Source organism: Drosophila novamexicana, unplaced genomic scaffold, assembly GCF_003285875.2.
Source record: "Drosophila novamexicana strain 15010-1031.04,08,12 unplaced genomic scaffold, DnovRS2.1 tig00000121-arrow-pilon, whole genome shotgun sequence".
Lineage (NCBI taxonomy): Eukaryota > Metazoa > Arthropoda > Insecta > Diptera > Drosophilidae > Drosophila > Drosophila novamexicana.
The window spans coordinates 1,968,656-1,982,562 of NW_020824773.1; the positions used below are offsets into that span (position 1 = coordinate 1,968,656).

At 40.4% G+C, this 13,907-nt stretch overlaps 2 protein-coding genes across 2 annotated transcripts; one reads left to right on the top strand and one right to left on the bottom strand.

Annotated features, from left to right (window-relative positions):
* Nucleotides 1-1,042: 1,042 nt before the first annotated feature.
* On the top strand, nt 1,043-11,625 carry LOC115758022 (sodium-dependent serotonin transporter). Its single transcript, XM_030698526.1, has 8 exons — nt 1,043-1,081; nt 4,052-4,654; nt 4,767-5,043; nt 7,988-8,198; nt 8,265-8,717; nt 8,867-9,161; nt 10,171-10,371; nt 10,427-11,625. Exons 2-8 carry the CDS (start codon nt 4,445-4,447, stop codon nt 10,670-10,672), a joined length of 1,893 nt encoding a protein of 630 aa, XP_030554386.1. The 5' UTR covers nt 1,043-1,081; nt 4,052-4,444; the 3' UTR covers nt 10,673-11,625.
* Nucleotides 11,626-12,133: 508 nt separating this feature from the next.
* On the bottom strand, nt 12,134-13,733 carry LOC115758020 (26S proteasome non-ATPase regulatory subunit 7). The gene is made up of 2 exons (XM_030698524.1): nt 13,385-13,733; nt 12,134-13,324 (listed from the first exon to the last, which is right to left on the bottom strand). Exons 1-2 carry the CDS (start codon nt 13,557-13,559, stop codon nt 12,468-12,470), a joined length of 1,032 nt encoding a protein of 343 aa, XP_030554384.1. The 5' UTR covers nt 13,560-13,733; the 3' UTR covers nt 12,134-12,467.
* Nucleotides 13,734-13,907: the final 174 nt, after the last annotated feature.

Below are 13,907 nucleotides of genomic sequence, written 5' to 3' on the forward strand. Positions count from 1 at the left end.
GACGTATGCAAGCAGCTTGTGGTCGTAGGCGCTGGCTAGGAAATTCGATATCCGATTACAATTATATAAGTTTCGGGGCGTGTAATAGCTCATAAATGCATAGAGACGATGACGCGACACAAATTGTCATTTGTACAATAATCGCCAATGAGAAATGACTTGTGCTCAGGCTTAAAGCGGATCCAAATGCCCATTGACAGACGCGACGTCTGATCACAGCCCACGCCAAGAAATGGCAACAATAACAGCAAAGTCCTCAATGTTCTACTCATGTCATGTCTAAATGATCAAAAGGTTGCGCCACAATGCCTGCGAACAAAACCTTATAGCGCGCGTGACGTCACAGCTGTAAGCTTCATGATATAAGCCACGCTTACAAAAGCTCGCAGCTGTGAGGTAAGCATCAGCGAGTATGAGCGCAAATATTGGGCACTTGCTGGCGTTACCTGTCGATCGCCCATTTGCGAATCTCACCTACCTCAACCGTATAAAACGTGCGCCGCGCAAGGCGCGCACAATCAGTATTCATTAGTAAGCCCAGAAGTAAACGTCGCATCGCCCGCGCCAAGCTCAATTGTAATTAAACTGATTTGTTTGACTTGAATAATTGGAACGAGCAGCTGCATGTGCTCGCAATATTTGCAATGAATTATTTCTGTAGCAAAAATTAGCATCGGCATAAAGTTCAGCCACATTAAAGCCGTGTACGAAATGTGCTATTTATAGTTTTTCAATAAATAAATAAATTAACAAATTTTATATTTTTTATGGTGAAATGTGAAGTGCTTTGATTAGAACTGTTTTCCTAGAAGTCTTGCGAGGGTTATGAATAAATTCTTATCATACATAAATTAAAACATAACGATAGTATAAACAAAGTCTGGGTATAGTACTGTACTTATCTATAGAGTCTAGTTTTCATATTTAAATCGGTACGAAACTCAATAAACCTTGTTGTAAATGTAAAGCACAGAAAAGAAGATTTTTTTCAATTGCAATTTGGGATCTGAAAGAAGAGCTTGGACACTGTAGGGTATCGCCTAGTCGAACACTCTCAACTGGAGCTCTGATAAGTTTTTATGTGTGTACTTATGCATTTATATATGTGTGTGTGTGTCCGAATGTTGTCATATAATAATTGCAGACCAAAATTTACTTAACTTTTCTGAAAACATACTCCGCCTTACTATGCAATTCTCATGAATTATTCCTGGTCACTCTAACTTAAGATTTTGCATTTCTTTCTCTCCCCCATTTTATTCCTGTTTCTGGTTTAGTTAAAGTAATAATAATATGCCAGCACAGCTTTTAATCAATTCGAAACCCGTTTTTCAATCAGAAACTGTTTTTGTTCCTTGGGATTTGCGCCATGTTTCAAGATTACAGTAACACAAGAGGTTCAAACCAAGAAATTATAATAAAGAGTTATTGTTATAACAACATCTAAGCTACCACTACTTGAAATGCTCCGTTTGTCTTCCCATGTATTTAACAGCGACTAACTTTTTCAAAAAACAGCCCACCTCCTGGCCAGTCCCGTGCCATTCAATCAACTTTGGCAAAGCAACAGTTTGCCGCAATTTAAGTTACAGTTGCCACCTGTCCGGCTCAGACTGCCACAGCAGCCCTGCAGACCCCGCCGCAAGCTCAGCGAAGCCCGCATATATTTAAGAAAAGAACACATACACACACACACACACGCCCGAGGACCACGAAGGACAACAGTTCGACTCGGCTGTTGTCCTGGCCGCGAGTCGTCTTCTCGGCCTGCGCATCGCGTGTATAAAAGGAGGCGCCACGCTCGCAGCGCCAGCAGTTGCCACAGCGAAGCGGCGCGCGCCACTCAAAGTTTTGACTAGCTCAGCTTCAGTAGGAAAAGTGAAAGTTTTCAATATAAGTATAATAAAAGGGAACCTAGACAGAATAAAGTGTTGCTTTCTCAAGTGGTTTTCAATATGCATGACTTGAAATATCTGTGGATATTACGAATGGTCTTGTAAAATATTTAAATATATATAAAAAAAAAAATACCTTATTAAAAGTAAGTAAGCTGTTTGCTGAAATATTTGTAAGCTTATAAAATAATAATATTAAATTTATATTATTTATTACATTTTTCCATCTACTTTTTCTGGAAGCTCTTGATTCCCCAATATATTTTTATTTAATATTATTTTTCAAAATAAAATTTGGCCTTAAAAGTGAGCAATAAGTTATCATAAATTATTTTATTTTACTTTCTTATTTATTTATATGCTCAACATATATTAAAATTTAAAATTTCTTCCATTAATCAGAAATTAAAATATAATAGGGAACGAGGAAAAATCACAACCATATAAAAAATGTTACCAAGAATGCAAATTTTTTGCAAATAACAATTTCCTCTGTAGCGGAAGCTACACCTAATATGATAAATTATAATACTATATTTTTGTAAAATTAATTTGAAAGAATAATTTACGCATAGTTTATATATGTATGAATGATATGAATATAAAATATAAAATATAATATTTATAAAAATATAATATAAAATTCTTAAAATTAAGTACACGAGTATATTATGTTTATTGGCTTATAATAATTTTAATATCCGATTCTTGATTAAGAAGATCCGATTTGGATTTCAATTTTCTTAGATAAAACCCCGTGATGCTCCGTTTACTTTTGTTTTTATACTGTAAACAATTAATTTATATTTTGTTTTTATCTCAAATTAACATAGGCAATTAATTTGCGATTCGCACATGTCGTTCGTTTTGTCCCTATCTCTAAGTGACTTTTAATTATTTCGAATTCGCGCTGTGCTGTTTGTGTTATCAGAATTTGTTATGAGGCAGCTTCACCTACATATAGACAAGGTATTTTGAAAGATATGTGCTGTGAATGCGACAGGTGCAAGGCGTTGGCTAACATTAAATGATAATTAAAAGGCAATGCAAATGTCTTCATCTAACGATTCAAGAGTGCAATAAATTAGAGCTATACGAGACAAGAAAGATAAAACATGACTGACCCCACAAATAGGAATACAAATCCTATGCAAACAATCCAACAGGTTCAGTTCAAGTATTTTCAATCGCTGCAATCCAAACAAATATTTTAAATGACAACATTTGCGAGGACAATAGTTTTAAGCCCCGCCGTTGGCTATGCTCGCATCGCAACGGTAACTGATAAGGACCAGAATAAGGCCAAACAATGTCCATACAGGCCAATATGTAGCCTATTTAAGTCCCATATGTATTTACAGCATTGACATTGAACATCGCCAATTTGGCCAACGATGCGCACCAACTGGCCGCCGTCGGCCCCAGCGCGGCCCGGCCCAATCGCTGAGCCATAGATTACCAGACAAAGGACACCTCAGGGAATCCAATCTGACCGAGTGAATACAAACACATTTGCTGAGAAGTGCGTATGTGTGCGTCTGGTCAGGGGCAGCCATTAACAAAAAATAACAGAAAGTATCTCAAAACATATAACAACATATAATTAGTAGTTTTTTAAAGCGCGACTTTAACTAGTTTAAGTGAAGCTTCATACTATTTAAAAGTAACAGAAGTTAAATAATTAATTTTTTTTATTATTCTTATTTTCAGTATTATGTTAAATATAAACAAAATACCGAATATAATAATAATAAAAGTAAATAAATACTATTTTATATATTATTAACAATACTTTTAATTAATTTTTTATTTATTAATATTAAGTTAACCATTCTTATTTTTATCATAAAATGAAATATTATTATAAATATTAATAATATTTTTATTATTTTTGACATTTTTATCGTTATTTTTTTGCATATTATATGCTCCCATTTTCAATCGTCTTGAAGCACCCTAGTATTAGCTCATAGCTTTGAATATATAAGTTTTCAAGCACCTGTAATCCACCTTATACAACTGTTGCAATGCCACTGCCGATAGGTATTTCTGGGCGTGTATGCGTGTGTGTGTGTGTGTGTGTGAACAGCGATGGGGAGGAGTCTCATTAGTTGTGCATCCATTGAAGTTACGAGTAATCCTTTAACCGCTTTCAGTTAATGGCAATCGCAATTGCAGTTTCAAGGTCAGCCACCGCAGCCATTGCCACACCCACCGCCAAAGGATGCGCCGGCCAGCATGTAAACACTGAGGGCAAAGTGCAAATTTGGATGCACAGCGAACGCTAAAGAGGCCTAACAGCAGCACACAGTAAGCGATTGAGCGAGAGGAAGGGAGAGAGATAGAGAGAGAGAGAGAGAGAGAGAGAGAAAGAGGTATATTGGGTGCACGAGCCTTGGCTCTGGCTCTGGCTTTCGGCTGTGGCACAGCCGCAAACGCAACCCGTGGCGCAGGGCAGTGTCCGGCTGGCCTCGCTAGTGCCGCGATCGCCGTACTCGGCAACGTCGCCCGGACAGGCACAACCAGAGATTCGAACGGTTGGCAGCAACATGGATCGCAGCATGAGCAGCAGCAAGAACAATAGCACCGAGTTTGGGCACAATGCGGCGGCAACATCGGCGTCAACGGCAACGGCCACACCGTGGAGCAACAACAAGGAGTCGCCCAACAATGAGGATGACTCCAACGAGGATGATGGCGATACTGCGACACCTGCCAAAGTCACCGATCCGCTGGCGCCACGTTTGGCCAACAATGAGGCAAGTGGAATTCATTTTAATTTCCGTCGCAGCTGCAACTGCAACTGCAACCAGGCATCGCAACCCAACCCCACTTGGCGCTAACTTTGAGTTTTTCTCCTTCTTCTTGCAGCGCGTTTTGGTCGTTTCCGTGACGGAGCGACAACGCGAGACTTGGGGCCAAAAGGCCGAGTTCCTGTTGGCCGTCATCGGCTTTGCCGTCGATCTGGGCAATGTCTGGCGCTTTCCCTACATCTGCTACCAGAATGGCGGTGGTGCCTTCCTGGTGCCCTACTGCGTCTTTCTCATCTTTGGCGGCCTGCCGCTGTTCTATATGGAACTGGCCCTGGGTCAGTTCCATCGTTGCGGCTGCCTTAGCATCTGGAAACGCATTTGTCCGGCCTTGAAGGGTGAGTCAAGCGAGCTTTCTTTAAACTGCCTTTTTATGGCCTTGTACTTTTGTCACCATTAAGTATATACATTCTAGATCAGCATCAAAAGCCTAGTAAGTGCGAGCTTGTCTTTTTTTGGCAGGCAGTACATATGTACTATATCATATAGCTGCCATAGTAACGATGGTAGGTTCTTTTATGAACAACTTTTTTGCTTATCAAGATATCTTGACTAAAGTCGGCAACTATTAATTTTACTATGCTCGTATAAGTGCATAATCTTAGCAACATCTGACTACTTTATCGTATGCAGCTATGGGAAAGATTGGTCGAAAAGTAGGCACTTCAATTGATGTTAAGCTTAATTGAAAGAATCGTTGGAAATTTGCACAGTTTTTATTATTGCAAATGGAAAAGTTAATAAGCCTTGTATTGCTTTCGTTAAAATGTAATTTACATGTTCTTTTTAGTAGTTTTTATTTTGATGCCCTTCACCCATTCCATGGGGAAACATGGAAATCATAAGGATGAGCACATATATTTTATCAGATCTTATCTAAATATGTATTCACCAAATATATACAAAAAGTATTTTGTTTTTATTTTCATTTAATGCTTTAATTTGATAGACACATCTTATACTAAAAACCACCATCAATGCCTTATGCCATTTTTAATCGTATCTAGTCTACATTTTCCATCCGCAATTCCCACATAATACCCTTAGGTGAACGTGTTTTTGTTACCTGTAATTTATGTTTATGCCTGCTTCACATAAATGAATCACAAATATTGAATAAAAGCCGCGAGTAAAATTGCATATTGGCATCTATTAGGCCGCCCAAATAATCGCTCAATATTTACACAGTTGAATGCCTGCAGCTAAATGTCATAAATTGTATATAAATTCAATATTAATTTTAAGAGCTTTAATAACACATATTATTTAAACGCACATGTGATGAAGGCCCTGTCTGTAAGTCTGTCAGAAATTTTGTGATGGTCGAGTTTCATGCTGCTGATGCTTGGGCTGCGATAAGAGCGGACCGAACCGGCCCAGTTACAGAAAATTCGGGTGGGATTTTTGGAGCCGAGTGGCCGAGCCCGCAGCTTGGGGGCAACACATGTCTCCAAGGACGTGTTTGCCTTCATTGTTTTGTCCAACTCGTGCTGCTGACGACATTATCAGAGTCGGCCTGGAAAGGACACGCACTCGGCTGAACTGAGTTTTTGTGCTGAGAGCCAAGTTAGCTGATAAGCCAGAGTGAAATTTGTTGCAACAATTAATGCCGCATTCAAGTGAAATTTATATTTGAATAGCGCACAAATCAGGCGCAATATGAGCTGTAATTAAATTGTGCACCAGGGCGGCGCCTCCTAAAATTGACTTATCTCCGATACGAAGACACTCGAAAGTTTTTGCGTATCAAGTTGATAATTTCATTAAATGGCAAACAAAATGCTGCCAAATGGATTTTGCTTCCCATACAAGTGGATTTATTCTGCGGCTGCCAGCGCTTTAAACTTGCACCAACTTTTTGCTGACTCACTGCCCTGCACTTGGGCACCGCTCCACTTCGCCTAGCTTCCGGAGCCCCGACCCCTGAGCTGAACGGCAAACATTACTTTGTGGCAGTCATCATTTGCTCAACAAGTGTTTGCTCTACGAAACCTTTGCGCCAACTTTCTGCCAGGCGATTAAAATTGAATAGAAATGGCAAAAGAGAAAACACAAGTTTGTAAGAGTGTGTCAGTGGAGAGTTTTCGACTAGCGTCTATCCTTTACTTAACTAACACATCTTTGGTGTGCTCCTTACTATAAATAATAAACATTTATCTCCCGAAAGATAGCATGAAGATACTTTAAGAGACAGTATAAAGCTCTTAAACTCATTAGCATAGTCTTTCTAACTTCTAAGCATACCTACGCAAAAATCGCATTTTCAACTTAAAAAGTTAATCAAAAAATAAATAGAAGTTTTCTCAGTTACCAACCCTATATACATAACATCCAGGATATTTAAATAATAAAACGTTTCAAAGAAAATACTTTATCTTTTTTATTTGTGCCTAAAATGTTTGTTAAAGCAAAGAGAAAACTTAAAAAATGTACCAAATCTAATAGGGGTATTTTAGTAAAATGAACGTAATCGAAGATAATGGCTTCTGCGCCCTATTTCCCAGTAGTTCAATATACCCCGCTCTGCTACCCACTTTCGTTTCATACAGGGTATTAAAAGTGTATAATAAAAAATGCTTGTGGCAAAGTCTGAGTAGAGCAAAGCAAAGCGAAGCTGCAAACCAACTCAAAATCACGTGACGTGTCTTATTGGCATCATCAAATAAATCGTGTCGTGGAACGGCTGGAGAGGGGAGGGTTTTGGGCGCCAGGCAGGTAAGTGTATTTAGATGCCCTGCATTGGAATCCGTGAAGACATCTCAGTTAACTGTTCGTTCGCCCCGTGTCCAATAAGCAGGAATGTGTAAAATGTCACGTGGGAATATTTCAACTTGATGATTTCTCTCATCGTTATCAATCAGAGATTGGCATTCCCATGTTGCACGAACACACGCAAATACACACACAGACGCAGGCATACAATGGCTACCTGTTGATACAAAAGATTTCAGATTTAAACTGTGCCATAGAACTGGTTTAGTAGGTTGCACTTGAAGTAGGATTAAATAAACTCGACAACTTCTTGGGTAAAATACTTGAATTTGGGTATAAATTTATAAATTTTGAAAAACAATCCTTTAATTTTTAACAAGTAAATGTACTAGAGGTCGGGATTGCCCGACTAAGGGAAAGATACTTGATCTGTATATTGATCTGTAATTCTATTTTCCAGCTCTTAGAAGAGATTTTAATAATACATTTTAGGGATATAAGATATACTAAATATAAGAGAAACAATATTATTACAATATAATGTTACAAAATTGACGACCCCTTAAATAGGTGTTGGCTATGCGATTTGTCTGATCGACATCTATATGGGCATGTACTACAACACAATTATTGGCTGGGCGGTATATTATTTATTCGCCTCATTTACCTCAAAATTACCGTGGACATCGTGCGATAATCCGTGGAACACACTAAACTGTATGCCCGTGACCAGCGAGAATTTCACGGAGCTGGCCACTTCGCCAGCCAAGGAGTTTTTCGAGTAAGTGCCAGAATTGGAGGCAAACAAGAAAATAAGCAACTATTTGAGAAACTCTTTATAACTCAGGCGTCGAGTTTTGGAGAGTTACAAGAGCAACGGCTTGGATTTCATGGGTCCTGTCAAGCCCACACTGGCGCTCTGTGTCTTTGGCGTATTCGTGCTCGTTTATTTCTCGCTGTGGAAGGGTGTGCGTAGCGCCGGCAAGGTCGTCTGGGTTACCGCCCTGGCACCATATGTGGTGCTCATCATTTTGCTGGTGCGCGGCGTCTCGTTGCCCGGCGCCGATGAGGGCATCAAGTATTATCTGACGCCCGAATGGCATAAGCTGAAGAACTCCAAGGTGTGGATCGATGCTGCCTCACAGATCTTTTTCTCACTGGGTCCCGGCTTTGGCACGCTGCTCGCCCTGTCTAGCTATAATAAATTTAATAACAATTGCTACAGGGATGCGCTCATAACCAGCAGCATTAATTGCCTGACTAGTTTTCTAGCTGGATTCGTTATCTTTTCGGTATTGGGGTGAGTAGCTTATCTAACCATAAGGTTTTCCATATAAGACTCTGTTTGGGCATTTGTCAATTTCACGTACTCCGGTGGAAAAGGAGTGGAAAACTGTTAACCTACTTCGATCTATGTATATCTGCTAACCTATTTTATCATTTTACTAGCTACATGGCCTATGTGCAGAAGACATCGATCGATAAGGTGGGCCTGGAGGGGCCGGGGCTTGTCTTCATTGTCTATCCCGAGGCCATAGCCACGATGAGCGGTTCGGTCTTTTGGAGCATCATATTCTTTCTAATGCTCATTACGCTGGGACTGGATAGCACCTTTGGCGGGCTGGAGGCGATGATAACAGCACTGTGCGATGAGTATCCACGTGTGATTGGTCGACGACGTGAGCTTTTCGTGCTGCTGCTGCTCATGTTCATCTTTCTGTGCGCTCTCCCCACAATGACCTATGTAAGTAGCTGCTGTCGCTTATCTATCAGGCGAAGTGATTCGTTTAATTAACTGTTAAGTGCGTGAGGACGCCTTGGCTGCTCCATATGCATGAAGCTGCTGAAGGGCAGCCAACACACATGGCTCATTAAACGCAGCCACTGCCATGACTGGCGATTGTCTTGCGGCTGGACGGACGTAGGGTGGGACGGACGAATGGACAACTGTTTAAATATGCCAGTTTAGCTGAGGCAAAAAACGATGGATTGCCATGTTAAGTGCTTTTTATCGTTCCTTCAGTTAATCTCACATACTCAGCTTCAGTCAAGTGCCTGCCCAGCGTCCAACCATCTTTCCGCATTTGCTCCTGCATTTTTATCACCTGTCAGGCTGGTGGGTCGAACGCTTGTTTGCTTTTGGCCTGGCTGACCACACACCACTGCCAACCCGTCAAGGTGGTTGTTGTTGTTCTTGTTGTTGCTGCCTTTGCTCTTGGCCAAACACTTGACGCCTTGGTTTGTCCATTGCCACTTTGCCTGATTACATTTGAAATTGTAATTTAGTATCCTCTATATACACATATATATTTAAGTTGGCCACTAGACTTGTGTATCGGTCAACGGATCAAGCTATTCCATTTCTATGCATATCTTAACCGGAACACCGCCTGCATCCATTAATCAACCGCAACTCGCAAAATTGCATCCATTTTTTTGGGTCATTCTAATTGTTTTGGTTTGGGTATGATGCTATCAAAGGAGCTTGAGCTTATAGAGAAACATAAAAATATATTTCTGATAATAAATTAAAGCCATGTGAGATACTTTTCAACAAGTACATTTTGAATAAAGGGTCTTTTCGGGGCATCGCCCCGTTGGCGGAATGGATCAAGGAATGAATGCAAACGGAGCGAAACGGTCACCTCCTGAAGGACTGTCCTCAGTATTAAGCGTTTCCCGGTTCCGGTTTCTTATACTTAATCTTATAAAATTAACTTTGTTTCTGATATAATTATCTTTCTATACTTCAGGGCGGTGTTGTTTTGGTCAACTTTTTGAATGTCTACGGACCCGGTCTGGCCATACTCTTTGTGGTATTTGTCGAAGCTGCGGGCGTATTTTGGTTTTATGGCGTTGATCGCTTCAGCTCGGATGTGGAGCAAATGTTGGGCTCTAAGCCGGGCATCTTCTGGCGCATCTGTTGGACCTACATAAGTCCAGTATTCTTGCTGGTAAGTGGCAGTCTAACGAGACAAGATATTGGCTATAATTTTTGCTCTATTGCAGACAATATTTATATTCTCGATACTGGGCTATAAGGAAATGCTTGGCGAGGAGTTCTACTATCCGCCGTGGAGCATTCAGGTGGGCTGGGCCGTTACTTGTTCGTCGGTGATGTGTATACCCATATACATGATATACAAATTCTTCATTGCGTCGAGGGGCAACTGCAAGCAGCGAATGCAGCAGTCGTTCAAGCCGGACGTGAGCTGTGGTTCGGTTGTGCCGGGTCAACAGGGCACTTCGGTGTGACATGACAATGCTGTGCATTTGAATATACACACCAGCAGAAACTATAATTTAAATTGTAAAAGCTTTTCACCAACAACAACAACAGCAACGGCCAATAAAACAACATCAGATGTTGGCAGTAGCAGTAATAAACTGCTAGATTTCAACAGTTACTACGCTTACCACACAAATAATCTTAGCTACATGGAGGCAGATGCAGGAGACGCATTCGATGTGGATGTGGAGGAGGACCGGATGGCATACACAAACTTACGGAATAGCAATGATATTATTACATATAGTGCTAGTGCTAGTCTTAGCCATAGTTTAAGTCTCGGCTCGGTCAACGAGAAGCGCTATCCAACAACTGCTGCCGAGGACAATAACTACGCCCTGAGGATCACCAGCTGCAAGCCGCTCAAATTTCCCCTGGCCAGTGAGTGGTTGGTTTAAACAAGATGATGATGAAGAAGACACAGTTGTTAAAATAAAAATAAATCTCTGCAAACAGCCATTTGCAGAGCTTTTCTTTTTGGCCAGCTGCTCACGTTATATTTTTTACTGCAAGTATTTAACGTATAAAGTTATAATAATTGTAATTGTATACCGTATACCGATTGTTAGTGCACAACTCATTGTTTAAACTAGCCTAAAATACTCGCCCAATCTACAAGCTATCTAAAACTTACAACTTACTATATATACATATAACATACAATATCAAAAATATTAACTAAGTATTATAGTAGTTCAGTAAAGAAAAGTAATTCAAGCTGTTCCATTTGCTATTAGAATATAGTTAAATAATAATTGTATAATGTGAAAGTAAATTGGTAACAAATGCTTTTTAATAGCATTATCGCAAGATAAATAACACTTTAGCTACACTCGTTAAGAACACCCTGTACAATGCATATGCCTAAGTCTATACTCTCAGAGACAACCTTCTTCTTCTTGGTCCACTGCAAAAAACAATTGTACAACAGCCATTTACAATTGTTTTTTGATATTAAATATAATTTTGGTAGTAAAAAAAAAAAAAGAAAACTGAGAAAATTGTTTATTTTTAGGATTTATACTGCAAAGATATGTACATGTAAAAGCCAAAGACAATCGGAACTTCCTAGTATTGATTTAGCAAAAATATTCTCTCATTCTCAAAAACGCTACATTTGACGGAAAACGAGTGGAAAGAGTATCTGCTGGCGCGACATGTCAATACACCTACAAAAACAAAGCAGAATGATTTCTATGGAAGCTCGTGATTAACCATAAAATAGATGTTCATTGCAGATCTAGCACAATAAACCATCTTGATTGTCGTACCGCCCATCCCTTTGTAAAACCCCATTACTTTGAAATCCGAGCATTGTTCCTGAAATTTAACGCAATATTCATATGCACAAGTAAATAGTTGTTCCAGGTTCGTTCTACAGTTGTCGACATCATTCCAATAACTGTTCATTAAATGATATATTCGCATTTAATTTTAAATTAATTAAGTTTTAATTACATCAACTTGCTGGTTACTGTTTAGCGTACTTAGCTACACAAAATAGTTAAAGAGGATTTCGCTGCGTGTATTTATATATAACTAGGTACGATATTTATGTGTTATGAAGAGGAATATGTATGCTATTATTTTCGACGTTTGTTGACATGTGTAACAGTCTCCGCTAAGCTGGCCAAAATATGTTCCTATTGTTGTTGTTGTCGCTGCTGTTGTTGTTGCTGTGGTTGTTGTTGTTTGTATTGTTTACGGCTCTGGCGGCTGCTTCTTGCGTTTGCGACGTGATTTCCGTTTTTTCTTTCGCTCCTATTTTTTAGAACTCTTGCCGCCCTCGTCCTTGCTCTTGTCTGATTTCTCATCAGTCTTCTTGTCCTTGCCATCCTTATCTTTAGTATCCTTGTTCTCCTTGTCTTTGCTATCCTTATTCTTATCCTTGCCATCCTTGTCACCCTCGACTATCTTCTTGCCCTCCTCAGCATCCCGATTCGCCAGCTTGTTGTTTATCAAATTATGCAGCGCAATTATGGAGCGAACCATCGACGCCAAATAGACGACCAGCATCTGATCATTGGTCTTTACGTACATGGTGCCCGTGAATTGATCGTTGGTTATGTCCGGCAGCAGGTTGAATATGTCCTGCAGCTGGTAGACAATCTGATAGTTGATGGGCATCTTGCCATCGCCTACGCGCTGCAGATACTGTTTGATGTCGCGCAATTGCGCGTTTAGACCCTTCAGGCCCATTAGCTGGTTGGTGATCTTCTGCGACAGGCTGCCAACGGTGGTGTCCTTGATGTCGCGCAGAAGATGCTCAACGCCCACTTCCTCCGCCTCCTCGGCACCAATTTCGCTGGGCACATGCTCAAAGGTTTTGCTCGTGGGTGAGCCATCGTCGTGCACCTCCTCGACGGCTATGTAGGCCTCAGTGGGCAGGCCCAGATCCTTGGGCTTGGCATCGATGATGACCAGCACCGAGTTTGGACAGTAGCGACGAATAAGCTCATTTATGGCTATATCGTTCTGATGTAGCTTCGGTCCGGTATGATACCAGCCGACAACGCGCTCGCGTGCATTCACCTTCTTGAACATGCTGTACATATTCTCCAGATAATCGTGATCCAAGAACCACACCGACTTGTCCTTGTCATCCTCATCAAATGGCACTGCAGGGCATTTATATATGTATTGCACCTTAATTGGGTTTTTAATATATTTCTACTTACCCGCAAAGCTATTGGAGACATCCAGCACGCCCTTGGAACGCCAGCAGCCAAGAAGCACGCCAACGACGCGCTTCTGGTTGCCTATTTTGCCCATGCGATTGAAGTGATCCACAACCGATAACAGAACCAGCGGGTGGACAATTACTTTGTTTACGCTTACCTCCAGCGACGGCATTTTGAATTTGTGGCGTTTGGTTTGTAAAGTGTTGGGGATTTGCTAAGCACAGCGTACTATGCTTGTGTTTTCTTTAAAGCGTACTTGCGACAATTGCAACAAATGTTTTTTGTTGCGGATAACAATTGAGCGAAACACCGAAATGACAAGCAGATTCTTCTTCTTTGACGTGGGTCTAGAGATGGATGCTTTATCGATATATATATATTGGTCTGTAAATGTGATAGTTGTAAATGAACTTCGATGCACAAGCAAGACAATTTCTGTAAGTACAGCTATCGATAAGTTTTACACAACACAGCAAATCCATATATTGTTGTGATTCGGATATTCTTAAATACTAAAAAA